Source organism: Lingula anatina, chromosome 1, assembly GCF_051362555.1.
Source record: "Lingula anatina isolate TDL-2025a chromosome 1, LinAna3.0, whole genome shotgun sequence".
NCBI classification, from domain to species: Eukaryota; Metazoa; Brachiopoda; class Lingulata; order Lingulida; family Lingulidae; genus Lingula; species Lingula anatina.
Genome location: NC_141767.1, coordinates 4,442,586 through 4,463,508, shown reverse-complemented (window position 1 = coordinate 4,463,508; position 20,923 = coordinate 4,442,586). Strand labels below are relative to the sequence as shown.

At 34.9% G+C, this 20,923-nt stretch overlaps 4 protein-coding genes across 7 annotated transcripts; 2 read left to right on the top strand and 2 right to left on the bottom strand.

The window, feature by feature from the left end:
• Positions 1–397: 397 nt before the first annotated feature.
• On the top strand, positions 398–2,959 carry LOC106165631 (regucalcin). Its single transcript, XM_013543920.2, has 5 exons — positions 398–842; positions 1,223–1,405; positions 1,729–1,944; positions 2,217–2,369; positions 2,566–2,959. The coding sequence occupies exons 1-5, from the start codon at positions 677–679 to the stop codon at positions 2,772–2,774; spliced, it is 927 nt and encodes a 308-aa protein (XP_013399374.2). The 5' UTR covers positions 398–676; the 3' UTR covers positions 2,775–2,959.
• A 46-nt stretch (positions 2,960–3,005) lies between these two features.
• Positions 3,006–8,171, bottom strand: LOC106165630 (mRNA export factor-like). 2 transcript variants are annotated; one of them, XM_087001720.1, is made up of 10 exons: positions 7,999–8,171; positions 6,984–7,191; positions 6,282–6,374; positions 5,960–6,046; positions 5,644–5,730; positions 5,191–5,262; positions 4,870–4,977; positions 4,498–4,677; positions 4,057–4,251; positions 3,006–3,607 (listed from the first exon to the last, which is right to left on the bottom strand). In XM_087001720.1, the coding sequence occupies exons 2-10, from the start codon at positions 7,182–7,184 to the stop codon at positions 3,515–3,517; spliced, it is 1,116 nt and encodes a 371-aa protein (XP_086857846.1). In that variant the 5' UTR covers positions 7,185–7,191; positions 7,999–8,171; the 3' UTR covers positions 3,006–3,514. The 2 variants fall into 2 exon arrangements, with proteins under 2 accessions (XP_086857846.1, XP_086857847.1); XM_087001721.1 differs by having other exon boundaries at positions 7,995–8,126.
• On the top strand, positions 7,818–12,643 carry LOC106165628 (deoxyribonuclease TATDN1). 3 transcript variants are annotated; one of them, XM_087001724.1, is made up of 12 exons: positions 7,818–7,951; positions 8,470–8,490; positions 8,659–8,703; positions 8,920–8,969; positions 9,236–9,299; positions 9,466–9,612; positions 9,807–9,849; positions 10,005–10,131; positions 10,333–10,409; positions 10,631–10,701; positions 10,877–11,009; positions 11,245–12,643. In XM_087001724.1, the coding sequence occupies exons 1-12, from the start codon at positions 7,897–7,899 to the stop codon at positions 11,342–11,344; spliced, it is 933 nt and encodes a 310-aa protein (XP_086857850.1). In that variant the 5' UTR covers positions 7,818–7,896; the 3' UTR covers positions 11,345–12,643. The 3 variants fall into 3 exon arrangements, with proteins under 3 accessions (XP_086857850.1, XP_013399370.2, XP_013399369.1); XM_013543916.2 differs by lacking the exon at positions 7,818–7,951 and adding an exon at positions 8,187–8,270; XM_013543915.2 differs by lacking the exon at positions 7,818–7,951 and having other exon boundaries at positions 8,282–8,490.
• On the bottom strand, positions 11,379–20,303 carry LOC106165627 (transmembrane protein 214-B). The gene is made up of 16 exons (XM_013543914.2): positions 20,113–20,303; positions 18,974–19,179; positions 18,357–18,510; positions 17,761–17,892; positions 17,545–17,627; positions 17,176–17,281; positions 16,884–16,965; positions 16,510–16,648; positions 16,134–16,235; positions 15,668–15,759; positions 15,188–15,353; positions 13,981–14,098; positions 13,731–13,827; positions 13,132–13,300; positions 12,695–12,834; positions 11,379–12,567 (listed from the first exon to the last, which is right to left on the bottom strand). The coding sequence occupies exons 1-16, from the start codon at positions 20,237–20,239 to the stop codon at positions 12,447–12,449; spliced, it is 2,034 nt and encodes a 677-aa protein (XP_013399368.2). The 5' UTR covers positions 20,240–20,303; the 3' UTR covers positions 11,379–12,446.
• Positions 20,304–20,923: the final 620 nt, after the last annotated feature.

The following is a 20,923-nucleotide window of genomic DNA, read 5'->3' as shown; positions in this document are numbered from 1 at the left end:
CCTCTGCACGGTTCTGACTGAACAATTCAATTGTATCGATATTCTGACATTGCTTATATTCCGCCTCTTCAGGTTAACAACTTGCACCTATAACCGTTAGATAATTGCCTGTATCTTGCCATATTGGAGGAAGACAGGAATAACATTTGCTGTACATGTACAAGACCAACAATACAATTCAATGGTATAGCGGTTTTATACTCATTAGTCACGTTATAAGTAGACCAGGCATTATAAATACCCAAGATCTGCCTACTTTTATTACTCTGAGTTAGGGGGTGACACTTCTTTTGTCCAGTGTGTGTAGTTTGGAATTATAATAAGGGTCACTTTATATAGGTTCAAGATGTACCAACCAATCAAGTTGACAGCTAGCACCCTGTAACAGATATCAGTGGAATAAAGCTTTATTACACTACAAGTTAGCAATGTTCAGAAGGGAAGCATTGCCTGAATACCTAGAACATCAGGGCGGGTGAATGACGGCTGAGTGATGTCCATTGTCAACAATTTGTATGACAACACGCCACGTGTAAATATGAACCATTGGCAGATAATCTGTGGACCATGTCCCATATTCAGGTCTTTGGTTAGGTTGTGTCTAACTATATAGCGCACACGGACTTTATAACAGCGTTAAAAGGTGGGGGTGATCTAAGGTGAAACTATCCGAACCATGTCTGTTGGGACTGTAAGTGTTGCGTTGAAGAATGCTGCTAAGACTATCGGGGAAGGACCTCACTGGGATGACAAGAACCAAACACTGTATTACGTAGATATCCTGTCAGGAGTCGTGGCCTCTTGGAAACCTGCCACTGGAGAAGAGTCCCAAATTAAACTGGGTAGGCTTTTGCTTAAAGACTTCGAGCAAACCGTTCAGGTTAAGTTGCTCTCTTAAACCCCCTTTACACTGGACGACGTCCTTTCTTCATCCTTTGTGCGACAATGAAACTGGCATCGCTTTGGTTGCAGAATGAATGCTCAGTAATCGGCCAGGTGTCGGCACGTAAAGTTTTTTTTACTCTCAAACGGGGCCGTATTACAGGACGCAGAAAGGACGCCGTCCAGTGTAAAGTGCGCTTAAATTATTAGGCCTATAGGTGTCTCAGTATTGCAAATAAATTGTTGGAGGTCTAGCGTTAAACTAGTTCATTTACATAACTGGGGACACTTGGTGTAGATGAAATACATATTACCCATATTTTGAAGTGTGTCATTTCAGATAACCCTCTCAGCCTGGTGGTGCCGAGTACTAAGGGAGATTTCATCGTAAGCCTTGGTCGTAAGCTGGTCCGACTGGACTGGGAGAAGCAGGAAGTGACCAGCGTCCTGGCAGAGGTAGATCAAGGCACCAAGAACCGTTTTAATGATGGAAAATGTGATCCGTCAGGCAGACTGTGGGCAGGTATGCCATCATTATCGGCCTGTATCGCCTGTATGCAACTTGGAGGTCGCGCTTATCTGAGTGAAATACCGTACGTCGTGCGTGGATTTTTAAAACGGATTGTGTAGTATTTTTTTTTAGTTTTTGATGTGTAAAACATGTTCTAAAACTATGATAGAAATACATCGTTTTTCACGAAGGACCTTAGAAATACTTGTCCTTTTATGCTGCAAATGGCAAATAAAGCAATCTTTTTGGTCTTGTATATTTTGAAATTAATATTATAAAACTTTAATTTTCAAGTGTCACATAGTTAAAAATAATCATTTGTTGCTGAACTTCAGGGACCATGGGTTATGAAACTGTTCCTGCACAGCCAGAGCGGCAAATGGGTTCCTTATTCTCACTCAGCACAGGTTGTACTTTGGCAAAGCATGTGGATAAAATAGACATATCCAACGGTCTGGCTTGGAGCAATGACAACACCATAATGTACTACATCGACTCTGTTCCACGCAAAGTCTATGCGTTTGATTTTGATATAAATGCTGGTGCTATAAGTGAGTTTATTCGTGTTGCAATCCAATGGGAATCGCATTCTATTTCGTTCATGCGCGTAAAATATTAATCAGTATAATATGATAAAAGTAAAACATGTATATTTGCGTTTTCAATTTGTTTTTTTTTTTTTTTGTAAGTACAATCTTTTCATTTCTGAAATGTTACCTTCGATTTTTAAGTAACAAAATATAGTCATATTTATTTCGGTATTTCACAGCATCAAGTTTTGTGAATTTATATTAATATATGGTGTGAATCCATTGCCATTCAGGCAACCAGCGCACTGCCATAGACTTTAATACACAGCCAGAGGGCGGTCTCAAAGAACAGGGATTCCCTGATGGTATGTGTATAGATGTGGAGGGAAAACTGTGGGTAGCATGCTACAAAGCAGGGAAAGTGGTCAGATTCGATCCAGTCACAGGTAAATTAGACAAGAATGCTGTCAAATATACTCATATTTTAAGCAAATGTCATAATTAGTGGTAAATTATTTGAAATCAAAACTTCAGAATATTTTGGGCTTTCAGCCACCTGCCATGTTGCTTTTACTATAAATCCACTGGCATATAAAAGAACAGCTTTTTTTTGTCTCATTTACTTTTTATTTTCCTGTGTAGGAAAACAAATCCAGGGGGTCACCTTTCCTGCTGAAAGAATCACTTCGTGTTGTTTTGGTGGTCCTAACCTGGATGAGCTGTATGTGACAAGTGGTGTCCAGGGCTGTACAGAGGAGGAACTAAAGAATGAGCAGGCACTTGCTGGATCTGTGTTCAAGGTCACAGGGTTAGGGATCAAGGGCACACCATGTCAAAACTTTCAAGGATAATAATTGATACTTAATTTAAATTGAGTGATATTAATTTTAATTACCTGGTAAGAACTATGAAAAATTGATGCATTTTAAGTGGTGAGAAACATAGTTTCAAATCACGAATACAAGAAGTCTATCTACTTAATGGCATCATGTCTATTGGATTTGTACTCACAGACAATAAATATACTGTTCATTTTCACCGTCTTGCAGTTATCAGAACAGAGAATCACACAACAACATGAATTTAAGTTGATCTTTAATAATTAATTAATGTTATGTTACATTAGTGTTTTGTTCCAAATTGCAACTTTAGTTCTCTTCATCAGATCTTTCCATTTTAAAGGTAATCTGGTGATTGAACAATAATTTACAAATTCCACACAGTAATTTCCTTACAGCCTTTAATCTCAAAAACAAAATTTTTAAACATATAAATGATATATTTTAAACTGACAATAGGTTAGCTTGTCTGCTTTTTTTTTTATTTTCTGCGTTACTGTAATATCTGGCCTCTGGTATATTTTTTCAGTACTGGAGACAAACTATTTTACCAATGATACAAGGTTTTTTATGTGCTGTTTACCATACTTTAATGGTGTAACTAAATATTCATGCAAATAACGAATGTTAGACTCTCTTGTTCAGTTTTCTGAAAATCACAAGAAGTGCACATACGACAGACAATTTGGCTGAATACGTATTTACTGTGCACTGTAGTCAAGTTGGGTTCCCAAAATATGTTGATACTTCTCTTAGGATTTCTTGTTACTTGGTTTTAACTCATCATAGCAAGACCTGAGAAGAACGTGCGGTTTCATCTTATGGGGATCAAACCCTTCGTGACCCTGGAATATGTAAAGATTTCTTTCAATTTTATCATGCAATGAAACTCTTCCATACAAATCACACTATCCATAAAATGAATCCCTTAAAATGTAAATCTGCATAGTGGAAATCGTCAAGACCATAAAGTTCCCCTGAAGAATACTGCCTGAGGTATTGATAAAAGTTAATAAACTAGCAGTTTTTTGGGTTACCAAAGCTTTTGTTACTTTCACATGTTAAGTTACACTTAGAAGTATAGTTAAAATGTTGCGCATTGTGTGTACTAGTTACAACACAAGTCACCCACTGTAATTGACATACAAGAGTGTAATTATATCAAGGCGCAGTAGTTGTAGTTGAATTATACCACAACTGACGCTTTCAACAATAGGATGAAAATACAAGTCTGTATGTGAAATACAAGTGCAATTATTGTATTGTTAACTATCATTAAAATCTATAAAATTACCTTTGACCAATCATAACTTGAAGCATAAGCAAAAATGTTTCCTGCTGCATTAAAATGGCAGCAAGTGATGGGCATAGGGAGCTGCTCGGAGGTTTTCAGTTTAGTTCTGGCATCTTTATCCCAGAAGCTAAATCTTCCATCACTCCCCACTGTAGCCAAAGTGCCATGGACTGGATGAAAAGCAATGCCATTGACCTGAATAATATATTGAAAATATTTTCATATAGTGTGCTCAATGGAGTCATCTTAAAACCAAATCTTTGGCACAACTTAAACAAACAAGACCCCTCCCCCTGGATTTTCACATGTCAATGTCTACAAGCTGACACCTTCCTTCCACATAATGAATTCTGATCACTTTTCTGCATATAAAGTTACAATAGATTTTTTATAATCAGTTTTGGATGACACCAGTAAAGCTGTAATACATCATTTTCTTACTGCAAAAATATCCTGTGCCCCTCCTGTTGTACCATTGGATCTGTGGCATTTGAAAGTGAAGTTATCTTTGGGGTTTGTAGGACTGAGGTACTGTATGGCCACTCTTCCCTCAATGCTACCCAGAGCAAAACCCACCGGGCCATTGGTTTTCTTGTCCAGGAATATACTGATGCACCGATGCTGAAAGATTTATGAAATATATTATCAACAGAAAAAAATTAAATTACCCACAAATTATTATGTAAAATTTCTTGCATAAAAGCATTAGTTTTTGTCAATATTTGCTATGATAAGTTGAAAATCAGTTACAGGTCTTAAAACTTGAAAAAAAGTGTACTTTTTCTTCCTGTTGTAGGGCATTTCATGTCTAACCTGATATTTGAGAGGAGAATCCATTGTCTTATATTCTCTTGGCTGGTTCTCCAGTTGATATATGATGATACCTCTCCCAGCTATGCCTACAACTGCCATTGGGTAATGCTGAAAATGTAAAGAAAGACACATTTATCTTAAAGTAAAAGCACCTAAAAATTCAGCATAATGCTATAATTTTACATATGTGGATAGACAACATATTTGAAGATCAGCCTTTTTTTATAATTTTAATATCTTTACTTCAATACAACTATAGGTATCACAGATTTTTTAAAGTCTTGCTTCAATTCTTTTCACACTGTTTCCGTTTAAACTTACCACATCTGCACAATAAACTCTTTCAGGAAGGTTTATAGTCATCATTGGATTGGGACTCCTAGTATCCCAGAACTAAAAAGTGAAAACCTTCTTTTAAGAACTCCAATTTATGACTCCAGTTCTTTGTCTTACTTAAAATTCATTTATGCACTTTAACACAAGCTGACAAAATTCAGAAAAGCCACTGACTGGAAATATTGTCTGAGATGTATGGAAATGAATGGGCAAATTGGCAGACAAACTGAACCAATACTTGAAATTGGAAAATCACCAGAAAGGATTCCATGTATCATCACTACAGTTTTAAGCCAAAAGCCAAATTTAACACAACAAAAACTAGGACAAGTATTGACATCAAAGCCAGTTAAACATCAGCTACCCATGCACCAGCCTATATATCAAGTGATACACCAGTCTACTAAGTGATATATTAGATGTTTCTGGTCATGATACCTTTAGTGTTTTATCCCAGCTGCCAGTCATCACACAGCTATAACTCGGGGCTTTGATCCAGTGGATAGTTTTAATGGGAGCATCATGCTGGGGAAAGAACCAAGAGATATAGTCTTTTATACAATTCTTTTTGCACTTCACATACTAACACAAAAACATAAATATATCAAAACGTTATAATCTATTACTGTTCACGAGCATATTGAGGCTTGTATGTACTGATCAGAACTACCTGACGATAAATTTTATTGTTCTTACTTTAGCACAAAATGGAAAACATTTTAGGTAATATAACAATCTAAGTCATTAATTTTACCTGGGCTATCTGCATGGCTTGGTTGCTTGCCAAATCCCACATTTTTGCTGTTTTGTCACAAGAGGCAGTAAAAACTTTTGTGCCATCCTGACAAACAGAAGCACATTCATATCATATAGACAGCAAGACCCATCATTTTTCAACAACAATTTGTCTTCTATCAAAAAAGATCCTGTGTCAATCTCGTAATTAACATTTGTCTCCTTGCATTAAGTTATAAGATTACAGACATTACTTAGTTATTTTTTTAAAGCTGCTGCAGCATGACCATGATTGTATCAAATCTTTTTTGCCTGGACACCTAAGTTTTCCTTATACTTACATCACTCCATGCCACATCCAGCACGGGCCCCGTATGTGTCTGTTGTGCTTTGGGTATTGTCTGGCCATTCTGTTCTACCTGCCAGCACCGAACCTGACATATATACAAGTCATTATTACATGCTGTTCTTCTTGAAATACAATTTTATACCAAAAAATATATTCTATTTATATATCTAAAAAAAACTTTATGTACTTGAAAAACTTAACTAGAACCCCTATAGTGTATGGAAGGTATCAATGTCAGTAAAGAAGATTTCTCCCTAACAGTGCTTTTTAAAAAAATATCAGCACTTGAATTATTTTTATAGTTAATTGTGCACTATGAAATAGATTAGATTTAAATTAAGTCCAGGATTGGCAGCAGAATAAGTGTAAAACCAAACATATACAAACAACAGATCACTTGCACAAACTTCACTCAACCCCTCCCCCTACTTCAAAAGTAGCCACCATAATAAGCAGTTTCTGTTAAGTAGCTTGTATTTCAGCTATTCACATTGTATGAACAAATATGTTTAGGACCATATGCTGACAATATTTTCTTTCACCTTTTTATCCCCACCATGGTTTTATAATTATATTTGATCACCCAAACTTGCCATTTTCCAGTCAGTCAGAAGACAGGCAAGTGACATGCACACTATGCGTCACTAAGTTACTGTTAGACACTATACAGTTTGAAATATGTAATTCAATTTACATTGTTATCCCAGCTTCCAGCCACTAGAAATGTAGAAGTTAGCGTCCCTGGGCTGAACTGGAGAGAACTGACACTGTCATCTGGTGGAGAGGCTACCTCCACATCCTTCATAGGGTTATAGTTCACCACCACTTGCTGGTTACCTCCAAACAAGGAGCCTCCACCAAAAGACCCAGTTGATGATCCACCAAATAAATTCATTGTGAATCTAGAAAGGAAAACAAGAAATTTTTTTCATATAAAAGGTAACCATACATAAAACATTGCATTGCCTACATATATGATTTAGAAATTACATATTTAATTCTCAACAACAAACAGCAAACAGTTTGAAATGATAGGATGACAAAACAATTATTTTGCAATTGAGTTAATATAAAACAACGGTATTATTACAGAAAACAAATAAACTCCCAACAAATGCTCAATGTACGACCACAGCTAGAGCAACAGCTATCTAGCATCACTGTGAATAATAACACCCTAAATATCGTACTAAGTACTTAAGCTTGCATAGGAATATATTTTGTGCTTGAAATAAGTAAGTAAAATAAGTAAAATAAATAAGTACAGGTAGAATAAAAATATCAGTAATGTGAAACTGGTTCTCCTTATTCCAATCTTTACGCATGATAAATTTTGCTGAATATCTCTAATTTGTAAGCAGTTTGTTAGCCATAGAGCCACAAGTTACACAATATACATCATTTTTTCTTTTAAATTACACCAACAGAGCTTCTAGATTCAGAGTAAGCTTTAAGAGGCTATGGAGACCATCCTTTTGTGTTCTGAGCACCATTTGAGAGAGAATGTAGCAGTCAATGCATGAGATTGAGGATGTCAAACTAAAAGAAAGGGTACGAATCAAATCTTGAGCTCAAATCTTGTTCCAACCACAATCAAAATACAACATATGAACGACTCACTGCTAAGGCTTAGGAAGAACTCTAATAAGTTAACTACAGAAGGTAAAGAATAATATAAAGGTGCACATTCGTCTAAAGTACTCACACACCATTCAGTTGTTTTGCTCCTGAAATTTCCCCGCTGCATTATAGGTGGCGCGCGATTCATAGGGAATTGTTTCGTTATGAATAATCTCCGCAAAACATACGTATTATATTGGTAAAAGATTAAGAAAAAAATTGTAATATGTATATTGTTTTCGAATATCATCGTAAGTAATAACGGTATATCAAGACAAAAATTTCATTCAAGCTGCTCTACAGATCCCTGTGTTTAAAATAAAGATGGCTGCGCCCATAAGAACCACATTTCGTTTCATTGGTACGTTTATCGTATGTCCACCGCATTGCCGCACATACTGTAATTCATAACGCATTATTTTGATGCAGCTTTAATCAAATGATTTAATAGCAAATTCCTTTTTAATCACTAAATTGTTTATCTTTTTATATTTTTTTTATGTGTGCTCCTCGACCGGTGTCATCGTCTACGTCCTTTCATGATGTTCATGTGTTCACAGACATCGGAGCAAACTTGACAGGTAAACTCATTGAAAGATTTTCCATGCAATCCCCGTCAGTAACGTGTATATTGTTTTTGGTGTTTTTAATGCTTTAATCGGTAAAGTAATAAAAATTAATTATTATTTTTGTTTAAATTTGAAAGATCATGTTCTATGATGTTGTTAACTCACATACTTTTATTGTAGATCCTATGTTCAGAGGGTTATACCATGGTTCTAAAAAGCATCAAGGTATGTTATGGGGTATATGACTGTGTATCCTTCCAAAGAAGTTAAGTTTGACTGTGTGTTTCTTGTAAACTGAGTGTAAATCTGTAAACTCGTATTATGTTTACTGCATTTTAATGCACTCAGAAAATGTGAAAAAAAGAGGTAGAGGCAGTAAATTTGGGCAAATGTTAAATGTATAAGTTGTTGTTAATTTTAGCCTATTATTACAATTTTCAGATGATTTGCAAGAAGTTCTGCAAAGGGCATTTGGCATTGGTGTGGAAAAGGTAACTCTTGAAATTTGGTGATGGAGGTATACATGTATGTGGTGTACATACTACATGTACATCATCATTTAAGAATGAATAGAAATGAAAGCAGATAAACAAAACAACACACAAAATACATTTGTGGATTTCATGAATAAACCAAAGAAACTGTAAATATACTTAAATGAGAGAGAGATCTGAGATAGAAGAAAGAATTTTACTTTTTCAGTTATTTTTAGCTTTAAATAACCAAATATTGATCATCTTATAATTTCATCTTTCAGATTCTCATTACAGGAGGGAGTTTAAAAGACAGCAAGGAAGCTCTTGAACTAGCTAAAACTAATGGTAGTACTCTATTAAATAGTTACCAAGTACAGTCATGTTTAATATAAAATGATGAGTTTTTTTGTGACTCTACAGTGATAATCAAAAATCCACCCAGAGAAGCTTGTATTCTGATAACAACAACCATAGTAAATATGTGAACATACATAAAAACTGCTACCTCCAGATGCCTTACACTGCACAGTTGGCTGTCATCCAACCAGATGCCAGGAGTTTGAGGCAACAGGTTCTCCAGAGCAATACCTGGATGACATGAAAACATTGATAAGAGAAAACAAGGACAAGGTTGTAGCTGTAGGTGAATGTGGTCTAGGTAAATATGGTGAAGATTTGTGATTTTTGTATATAAAAGCAATTCACTGCTAGGGACTTTGACATCTTTGTTTATAACTGGATACATTGAATTAAAAAATCTGGATTATATTTACAGAATTATCCAGGACCACTAGGATCCTTAAAAACGTGTTAAAGCAGGTTTTATTTGGATATTCATTGTCTGTTTTTCAGATTATGACAGGCTACACTTTTGCCCCAAAGATGTGCAGTTGAAGTAAGCAAATTTGTTTGAATATGTTTCTTGTTATTGAGGTGAACAAAATTGAAAAATCAAAGTGAATTTTGATTGATGAAAGTCCTGGTCTTGTGAAAAAGTAGCTATAGGTTTCCCCATTTTGTTTAAAATTGTTAAATGTTATCTTATTGTAGGTATTTTGAAAAGCAGTTTGAGCTTGCAGAAGAAACTCGCCTTCCCATGTTTCTCCACTCCAGAAATTGTAATGAGGATTTTCTAAGCATACTGAAACGAAACCGTGAGCGATTCTCCAAAGCTGTGGTAAATTTGTGTGTTGTACATTGACGGCTTAAAACCTTGTGTTAAACATAGCCTTTAAGGTAGAATGCAACATGAGAACTCTTGATTATCACTTTTTTATAGATTGTTTCAACAAGTATTTTTAACATATATTTAATTAAGTTATTGTAAGTTAATACTTGAAAACTTAATTTCAGTTCATATGCTTTGTACATTATCTAGGTTCATTCATTTACTGGGACTGCAGAAGAAGCTCGCTCCTTAACAGATATTGGAATGTATATTGGTATTAATGGCTGGTATGTCAGGACTGTTGTTTGCTAGAGATAAGAGAAATTGTAAAAAGTTATGTCATGATATTAGTTCTTTACATGAAAACAGAATATATATATATATATATATATATATATATATATATATATATATATTTAGATCTAAGGTATTTTTGTTGGTTTTTGGAGTTTTGTTAAGATAGAACCAAGTTATGATACTGAAATTAAGTGTGATGTTATCATTTCAGTTCACTGAAAACACAGGAGAATATTGATGCTATGTGTTCCATACCAAGTGAGAGACTAATGATTGAAACAGGTAAACACTTTCATTTCAGTCTATTACAGAATTTACTACCACATAGTTTTTGAAAAAAATTACGTAATACACAGACTAAAAAAAAATTACATTACACATGTATTTATTACCTAAAAGAATGAAAAGGGACTGCCATTCATTTTGATATGAATATTGGTAAACTGATCATTTCTAGATGCCCCCTGGTGTGAGATCAGGCCGTCACATGCTGGCGCCAAGTCCGTTAAAACTACATTTCCCAACAAGAAGAAAGAGAAATGGGAATCTGGGTACACAGTGAAAAGCAGAAATGAACCAGCCTTTATTATGTATGGACAGTTTTTATTTGCTGGGGCTTAGTGCATAAATTTTGATAAAAAGTATTCTTTAGAAATGCTTTGTTTCATTTAGTTAGATTTCTATCTGTTTCTAAAGAAAAACATACTTGGATTTAAGCGATGAACTATTATAATTAATGTCAATCCCATTCTTCTTAAATGTGTATTTCTAGAACTCCTTTCTCATTTTTTTCCTCAAGTGAAATTTCATATTTTTTATTTTCAGACAAGTATTGGAGGTGATGGCTGCTGCAAGAAAAGAAGACATCGGTGAATTAGCAAATAAACTGTACGAGAACACCAAGCATGTGTTCTTTAACTCTTGATGTGCACAATCTTCATAATATAACGTAAACTATATAGCTTTGTATCAGTAACTTTATTTATGAACAGAACTTAACAGTTCATGAAGGTCTTGAATTAAATCCAGAAAAAATATTACTTAAATAATAAGTCTCTTACAGATTGTATCTGAATAAAAGGGTCTTTGTGATGACATTTATGTCATGCTATCAAAACTTCAATAATAAATATACATTTTTAGTGTGATGCAGTGAAGATAGTAGTGTATGTGCATTGTGCTATGCAAAAGGAAATATTCATATTACAAACTGCTATATTAAAAGCACTGCTCATGAGCAATGAATAAGCAATGCCATATTTTAATATGTCATGAACAGATGACATGTATTTATATTTATAAAACTCCCTTTTCACTGGACAGCATCCTTTCTGCGTTCCGTTGTGCAGTCCTGTTTGAGAGTAAAAAAAACAATACTTTACATGCCAACAACTGGCCGATCATTGAGCATTCATTTTGCAACAAAAGCAATGCTTGTGCTTTCTTTTTACAACCACAACGATGCCAGTTTTAGGGTCACAGAAAGGATGCCATCCAATGTAAAGTGGGGTCAAGTGTAGACAATAGGGGTAATACTACTTTTCTGTTAGCACCTTGGGTTAGGAACATCTCAAAATGGGAAGTTTTGCCTTACCCCATTTCTACTTTGGAAATGGCCCACATTGTGCAATACTTACACATGATTTAACATTGTGTACTACTCTTTAAAGTCAGAATTACATTGTTAACTGTATATTTGTTTTGAAACAAACATCACTGTAGGCTTGGTACTCTAGGAGTTGTGATCCTACTAGAAGTCAAACTTAAGCATGAACCATTAAAATTCACCATATACAGCAATACTTGATATAAAATTTGCTATTTGTGACTCTACAATGATAACCAAAATTCCCCACACCACAGCAGCTAGTGTTCTGATAACGCGAACACAAAGTAACTATGTGAACGTAAATATCAACCTAATATAACATGGATTTTATTTTCAGATCTCAGAACTGGATATTGTCCATCATGTGACTTTGATAATAGTAATAAATACTGGCATTTCAAGGGTTGGCTGGAATGGATTATTCTGTTTTGGCAGTCCACAGTGCCATAACCCACTGCATAAACTGTCTCATATATTGTTGTATTGCCAAAAGCAGGCTTGATATGCTCTGTTGTATGTTTTCTATAGAAAGGCTTCCACTGGAAAGGATCAAAATTGAAATTGTTAAAAAATAAACTACCTCAGGAAACTAACGAATAAAATATGAAAAGGTTATCACTAAGTATTTTCATATCCTTTTAAACTGTAATATATAAATACACTTACGTGAAAACATTTTCATGTAGCCACTTTCCAAATGTAATAAGGCCTGAGAGTAAGAGCTCCCAGAGCCACCATAGCAACTGCCATGCTTGCATTGAGTAATACTTTATAGATGTCCACAGCCAGGGCACCTTTGTGTCCACCTAATAAAGGGATCAGAAAAACTTAATCTAAATTCTGTAGTATGATGATTAAGTAACAATATGCATTTCAGAGATAAAATGGCATTACAGGAACATCAAAATTATATGAAATCAAAGAAAGGAAAAATTGAACAAATTCACTACATTTGCCTATGAAAATTCCCTCCTACAACCTCTTTCAAATCAAAAATAAATTAGAAAAATATACTCAAGTCCTCTAACAAAACACAAACCAATCATTTTTTGCATCTGGCAAAGTTTTACATAATTAAAAGAAGAAATTTCATTCTGACATACCCAAATAAGTAACTCTGGAATCTTAACCTGTAGCCATTCTCGCTGCGACCTGGTCACATCCACCAGGAATGTCCAGAAGATTTGTATTTTCTCCCACAGCAGGCTGAAATAGGGTCCTGTTACAGCACACAACTGGGCCCAGTAATATGGCACATTCTCAGACAACCATCTACAATTGAGAGGAACCAGAAAGATGAGTTAGAAACTCAAGCAGATTTAAACACCACTTTAGAAATAAAATTTTAAAAGTAATTAAAAAAAAACAACAACAAAGTCTATCATTATAACTGGTATAAAAATGGATTAAGCATTTGCAGTTTCCCAAACTGATATCTTGAATCAGCCCTGTTTAGGAAGATGTCAAAAGAAAAGCAATGACTATTAGCATAATTAAATTAAGAAATGTGATGATTACTAAAATATTTTTTGCTGAAAGTACTTGTATTTGTAGCATTTCCAGTTGGGAAACAACCACATTTGGAATAACAATAAACTGCTGATAAATAATTTTGAGGGAAAGCAAGTCATAAACATGGAAAAATATGTATAAAACTATTAAAATAGTTATTTAGTATTGTTGTTAAACTATGAATACTTACTGTGACAGTTTAGAAGCATACAGTTGGGTCCTATTCCAAACTTGCTCAGAAAAGGCCAATATCCCAGTGTTTTTCAAAATCCCTTCTGTTCTTGAACCTGGAACCACATGAGAAAATTTTAATCTGTCGGAATTCTTTTCTTTAAGGCAAAATATTCATATACTGATAAAACACTATCTTTCAAATAAAGAAAAAAAAATACATATGTTCAAAAGCAATACCTTTGCCGTTTCCATGAGCACAAACATACCTTCAAACCCCCCACTGCTGTAGATGTCAAAGGCAATGACTGCACCCAAACTTCCAAATGTGAGGAGGAAGAGAAGCATCCATGGGAAACCACTGCTTGTCATCTTCTGGAGAAGTTGCTGTAAACATAAAGAAACAAATACTGAACAATAACTCCTTATTCAAAACCAATGCAGCTGCTTTTCTCCTTATACTGCATCATACTCTAAGCACATTACCACCTACTGGCTGATAATATTTACTATGTTGTTCACGATTAAATTACACCTATTGTTGATAAAAATTTGATCAATACATATGTATCCCTTTATGTAGGGCAGAATTAAACCCCTATTTCCTACATGTTTTGCAGACCAACAGGTGGTAATTGATCTAAAGCTAAGCTACCACACAGAAAATGTTACTTAACAATGTACTAATGAGATGACACGACTCTTTTGTTTCACAATAAAATTCCATGCAAATAGTTTAAGTGGTGAGATCTCTCATCAAACAACATCCATGTTTAAAAAGTATACTTCCAAAACCTTAAGTTCCATAAAAATCACAAATAACAATCATATGGAACACTTTACTTCTTTTGTAGCCTTGTATTATTTAAACATTAAAGGGATAATAACTCTTCGTTTCGACCAAAAAATGAATTTTCCTGGAGTAAACAACAATTTTCCCATACTAACCAATGGTTAATGAATCCATTTTTACATTCAAAGTTAGTTCCTGGTTTTTTTCTAAAAAGTTTGTTTTTTTGTTAAAATCTCTTAAGAGATTTTAACAGAGTATAGCCATCAATGGAGGTCACGTGGTCTAAAGACAAGCTCAGATATCAGAATAATAGCTATAACTGCCGTTTTTGTGGTAAAACAGAATATATTATATCTCTATGACTTATTCACAATGTTTTTATTGTAAAATATTGATCTCATACGAAGAGTTATTATCCCTTTAATTAGAAAATAGTACATTTTTCATGAAAACACCTGTAGCTGCAGGTGTGGAGAAGCAGAGCAATATCTCATTTAGTTTTTTCATAAATCATTTAAACTTGACAGAGAATATCTGCCAACAGCGACCCACTTTAGGCATACAACATACACCACTGCCAAGTAAATAGTACAAATACTTGATGGCAAGTTCCACATCATAACATTTCATACTAAACCAATCCATCATGCTCAGCCAGCACTCAGTCTCTCATAGCACCATACCTTACAGACCACAGGCAGGTTTTTATATCCCTCCATTGATGTCTTCCCCTGCTGGGCAAGCTCCTCATTTGTAATGGTGAAGGCTCGGATTGTTTCCTTCAGAAGCTTCTTCTCCAGACTGCGGGACACCAATGGCCAGTTGTTCAAGATGTGCTCCAGCAAAATACTTTAAAAGTAAAAAATGTACTTGGCTAAAGTTGCCTCACACTCCAATCTGCTTTAGCAATTACGTTAACATAAGTATCAAATGCTCAAATGCTCTGTGCAACAATTCATTTGTTTGAGGAATGTTGGCATGTTGAAAACATAGCAAGAATATTGACCGCACAGAAATATATTACAGCATCATACAAATTTGCTAAAAATTCAACATTGCAGTTTACCCAATATGCATTACTTTTTACCAAAACATCCAACTCAATATTGTGTCAAAAGGGAAAAAGTTTCAATAATATAATATTATGGTGGTGCATGTTTTACCTGGACTGGCTGAGATGTTTGGTGTACATCTGCATCCACACACTATAGCACTGCTTGTCTGTAGACAGACAGCTGATCAGGCAAGACAGCAACTACACAAATAAATTTCAAAATCGTTCAATCAATCAATTAATCAAACAAACAAAGACATCAATATAAGCTTCAACAGGTTTAAGACAAAAGGTTACATTAAGAGGAATATAAGAGCCTAAATATTATTACACAGAGATCAAATTTGTTCAAAGAGCAGAATGATTTTACTTGCCATCAACTCCAAACATATAATGTACTTTCAAAAGGCAAAAAATCTTTCTTTTGACATGAGCTAGCAACAGAGGCATTTTTATAATTATATATCAAAACCCACTATACCTATAATTACACATTAAGCTTGGAATGACACTGCAGATGAATTAAGACCAATCCATGAAAAAAATGTCTATCATCAAAACCACAAGGGGTTTACCTCTTTTTTCAGAGCTGGGGAGGAGGATCCCCCTAGTCTGGACAGGAACGAAGGGAAGAAGTGCCTCAGGCTGTTTTGAGGAGTTTTTCCAAATGCCAGAGTCTTAAAAACAAACAGCATGCACAGATTATCATCTCAACTACAGAGTGCTGTAGAAGATTAAAGTTGACTTATTAACCAGTTCATACATTATAAATATTTTTGTACAAGATTAAAGGTGATTTATCAATTAAATTGTATGCACTAGACAATAAAACAATGTAAAACAAAATTACAAGAAATTAATCCAAATATTGTCTAGCAATTAATATGTATCCCCCCCCTTTCTATGCCCTTAAAATTTGGGCATGTGCTACTATACCACCTCCTTTCTCACCTTTATCTTTGGGTAGATGGCCAGTAATCTACTCTGTTGATGGGCCTGTAGTGTTCCTGTACTGTAGATCAAGTCCAGCACAGGAAAGAATTCCTTGAAACCAATCACACTGGATGCTGAGCTCAAATCTTTATGGTTCCTGTGGGATATAGTATGGTAACAATCATGTAACACATCATACCTCAGTTGCATTCAAACTCTACTGCAAGACCCATCAACGAAAAAACCAAACTTTTAATTTGCTCCTTTTCTATGAAATTTTCTGAAAGCACTTACTGCCAATATACTTCTTTTAAAATTCCACCTATACAAGATGACATACATAAAGAAGAATTATTAAATATAATGGAATTTATTAAATTTAATAAATTTACTTGAAAAGCATCTCCAAGTAGTCCACAGCATAGCCAGCAAGTGTCTTCATTCCAGTCATTGGCATCATCAGCTCCAACCACACTAAAATTAAAGTAAAAAATAGCATCATTAATGACCACAAAAATGGCATTTCAAGGCAAATGTTCTCTGGTTATAATATCAAGAAGCAATCCAAGTCAAGAATGACTCCCTCAAGATTGACTTAAACTCAGGTCTAAACACATGTGACAGCATTATTATTTAAATCACATCAAAGTTTTTATTTATCGAATCTAAAAGTACTGGACTAACCTTTAAGACCACACCTAAAGTCAGTGTGTCCAGTCTGCCCCAAGGCCCACATGATGGACAAACATCTCAGTGTTCTGCTCTTGTTTCCCTTCATCAGCTCCAAGTTCTACAGAAAATAAATCTTTTTATTGTATCATGATAAAAGGCATACATAATTCATTTTTTACAAATAAATAATGAACATCACATCTAAAAATACTATTGAAAATGCATGTTAGTCATACCCACTTTCGGTAGTGACCGAGATTTGAAGAGGAAATATACAATCAAACTGTATGGGCGTTTCTTTTTCATTCTCTCTTTATGGATGGAAAAATCTTCATTTAAAATTACTAAAAACCCTCACTTACATGAAGAGGAAAACCTTACCTTTTTCAGTTGCCCCAGCGGAATGGCAGGTTTGGACTGTGCCATTAGTTGAATGAAGATACGGTAGCCAAATGTTGACAGACCTGTAACAAGAGACAGAAATATAACTACCACACTAAACAAGGGAAATGCTTGAAAATGTGAACTCAATATATCATGCATAAGTAATATATCAAACAGTAGCCTTTTATGTCAAAAAGATTTTTTCATCATTACCTTTTCCCATATCTGCAACCATGGACTGGATGCAGTGATCCCAGAAAATTTCCAATGTTTGGTTTGAGCACTGGTTTAGTGTGTTCATCAGTAAGGACCTCAGGTTTTTAGGTAGCTTGCAGACAGGGTAATCTGAAAACATTTCAAGACCTTAAAATTGTGTGACTTAACCCTTAGCTCAGCAAGTTATTTATCAATTACAAGTTTATTTCAAGAGCCATTCATTTTACAAATGATTCATTTTCTGCAATGTTCTGATAGGGGAATACAAAGCATGATAGTTTTTTTTTGTCCAAGCTGAACTTAAAAGATCTTAGTTACTTAATGCATCTAATGACAACTAAACCTGAATATAACATTTATCAATTTATGACAGAATATATATTTTCATATAATCTTTTCTTAATTTCAACCAAGTACTTACTGTTACTAAGATACAATTTCTAGACACTCACAATATTGTTTTCACACTTCAAACATTTTCAAAACATTTCTTTTTAGTGGTATAATTTAAATGATTTTGTTAAAAAATGAAAAATTAGTTAATGTCATGCATATTTCTAAAAATCATGATAAATCTATTTTCTAACACCCACCTTTTGGTTGGTCTGCAAACACAGGGTCCTTTTCCTCTACATTCTCCAGTTTGAGGTTGATGAAAGATGCAATATCTTTCAACCAGACAGAGGGGTTCTCTGGGAAAGTGGCTTGATCTTTGGTCAAAATCAGCTCAAGCTCACTCTTATCAATCTAAAAAAAGGATAAAATACATTAGACTCATGTAAATGAAGTTACTCAAACTGCCAATCCCAATTTGCATTGAGATATCACAAACTCTGAAAAATTTTTGCTGCATATGCTAAAGAGTAACACCTCATTATTTCATGCCATTTGCAACCACCTAATTATATGTAATCTGTTCTCCAATGGGTAAATTATATGCGCAGTGTCCTTATCTTATCAAGCAAAATTTCAGAAAGTGAAGGCAACACGAGACAACCAAATTAAATCAGTATCATATAATGCTAAGTAAGAAATTTAACAAGCTATCTATCAATAAAATATTCTGCTCAGAGACTCTAAATAATGGCTGGACAAATAGCTTGCTAGTCCTTGCAATATCCTAATGCAATCTATCTCTATATTTCCAACAAAAGACTTTTCGCATGATGAACTAAAAGTTTCGATGACAGCTTCTAGGCGGTAGTGGTACCTTAACCAGAGCCTCATCCAGAGTCATGGGTGCTTGCTGTCTATGTCCATTTTGCTGCCTTTTCTTGGATACAGGTATCTGACTGGACCTCTTATTGCCACTATCCCCACTGGGCTTCACCTGCTCCTTCCCACTCATTTTCTCCTGCCTCTTCCTTTCCTTTTCCACAAAGGCATCATAAATTGTAGCCGATTCCTTAAGAGGAGCTATCAAAGAAAAGGAATTACTGATTGCATCTTCCTGTCTGATAAGTATCTCTACTGAGTAAAATAGCATGGAGTTGATAATAACTGCAGCTTGCTTTTGTGCATCTATAACAGATCATTTAACTAATTTTATGAATATTAACCATTCAAGAGTGATGCCATTGGTCTGCCACTACTTCAACTCAATAAGTCAGAATTGCAATGCAACTGAGAAGAGAAAATATACATCCAAATACATGTCAGTACATAATATATGTAAATATGGGAAACCTAATAGAATGCCAAAAAGTACTCTGAAGGTTCTCAAACAGCTGATTAAAAAAGCAATATGTAAAAGTCAATTTGACCAGGTTGGAAACAATCAATGGTGTACACAACAATTACTCATTGCAGAGGAAAGCAATTGTTGCAAAAGATTTGTAAAACAATGTGAAACTATCCAGTTTCCAAAATTACAGTTCTCCTAATATTAGTATTTATTACTTTGATGGTATTAGAAATTGCATCAACCTTCTGATTCAAATCGAAGTAATGAAATGTTTGTGGTCTTTTTCTTTTCAATGTAATAGGCAACAAAACTGTTTTATGACACCACATAAACTAACTGCAGTACTTAGAAACATTGACTGAGGATAATCGAAGCAAGATGTAAAACTAAATTGAAGACGTGAAACTGGAAGCCACGTCCATCTGCCTCTAGTGTGATTACGCGTACAATGGTCCTCCGAAAACAAATGAGCATGATTTCGCACTGAAGTAAAATATACTCGGATTCTCATTCCAAAATTCATTTTTCATAAGAAACTGAGACAACATGTCGCCCACGTCATAACTTCAACTTGGGACACCGGTGAAATGCATCCGTGAAATCAACAATCTGTGGTCAGTGCCCAAGTTTATGAGCAATAATTCCAGCTTTAGTGAACCACTTACCAGCAACTTCAATTCTCGGCATATTCTCGGTTAAAACCTTTTTCTGTTCCTTGGTAAGCTGCTGATTCTGGCCTTTAGTTTTCTTTGGGCCCTTGCCGACAACTTCCCAACCGGTTCCGCTTGCCATTTTTCTGGTTTGAAGAGTACAAGGCTGGAGCCGTCTCTACTGCGCATGTCTGAGCCAGCCACATTTACTTTTTTCGTGACAACGAGGCTGGAGAAGCCACAACACGGAAGTATCACGGAAGTGTCATTTTTATGTACAGACACAGATGTGTCTGTACATATTGCCATCACCTGCGTCTGTCGTCGCCGTCGCCGATGGCGATGCCGATGCCGGCGCCGTGCACTTTCCTTGTAAACACGATAAGTGGAGGGCAGTTTTACTTTTTGGCTTTATATTTACACAGCTGATGAATATTCATAAAACGCAGGTCAAGTTCGAAAATCAGGGCCATTATTGTGGAAGTTATGCTGTTTTTTCACTTTTCAGCATATTTTTCACATTTCCTCAGATTCAATTCTTAGGCATGTTAACAGTCTCATTATTGAACTAATAAGATACGTAAAAGTGTTTGGTTGACATTTCCTGCATATTTATAATATTATTAGTTGATTATGTAAAAATGGTGGTAAACTTGTTATCGTGTATTGTGTAATAAAGTTTCAAAAATGGAAATAAACTCATATCATTGTAGTTTGTCAGATTCAATCATTCACTATGTTCAGAATCTCAGAATGGAGGAAATTGGACATTTAACACTGCTGTATTGATATTTTTCCCATCTCTTCAATTTTCTTAGTTGATTGT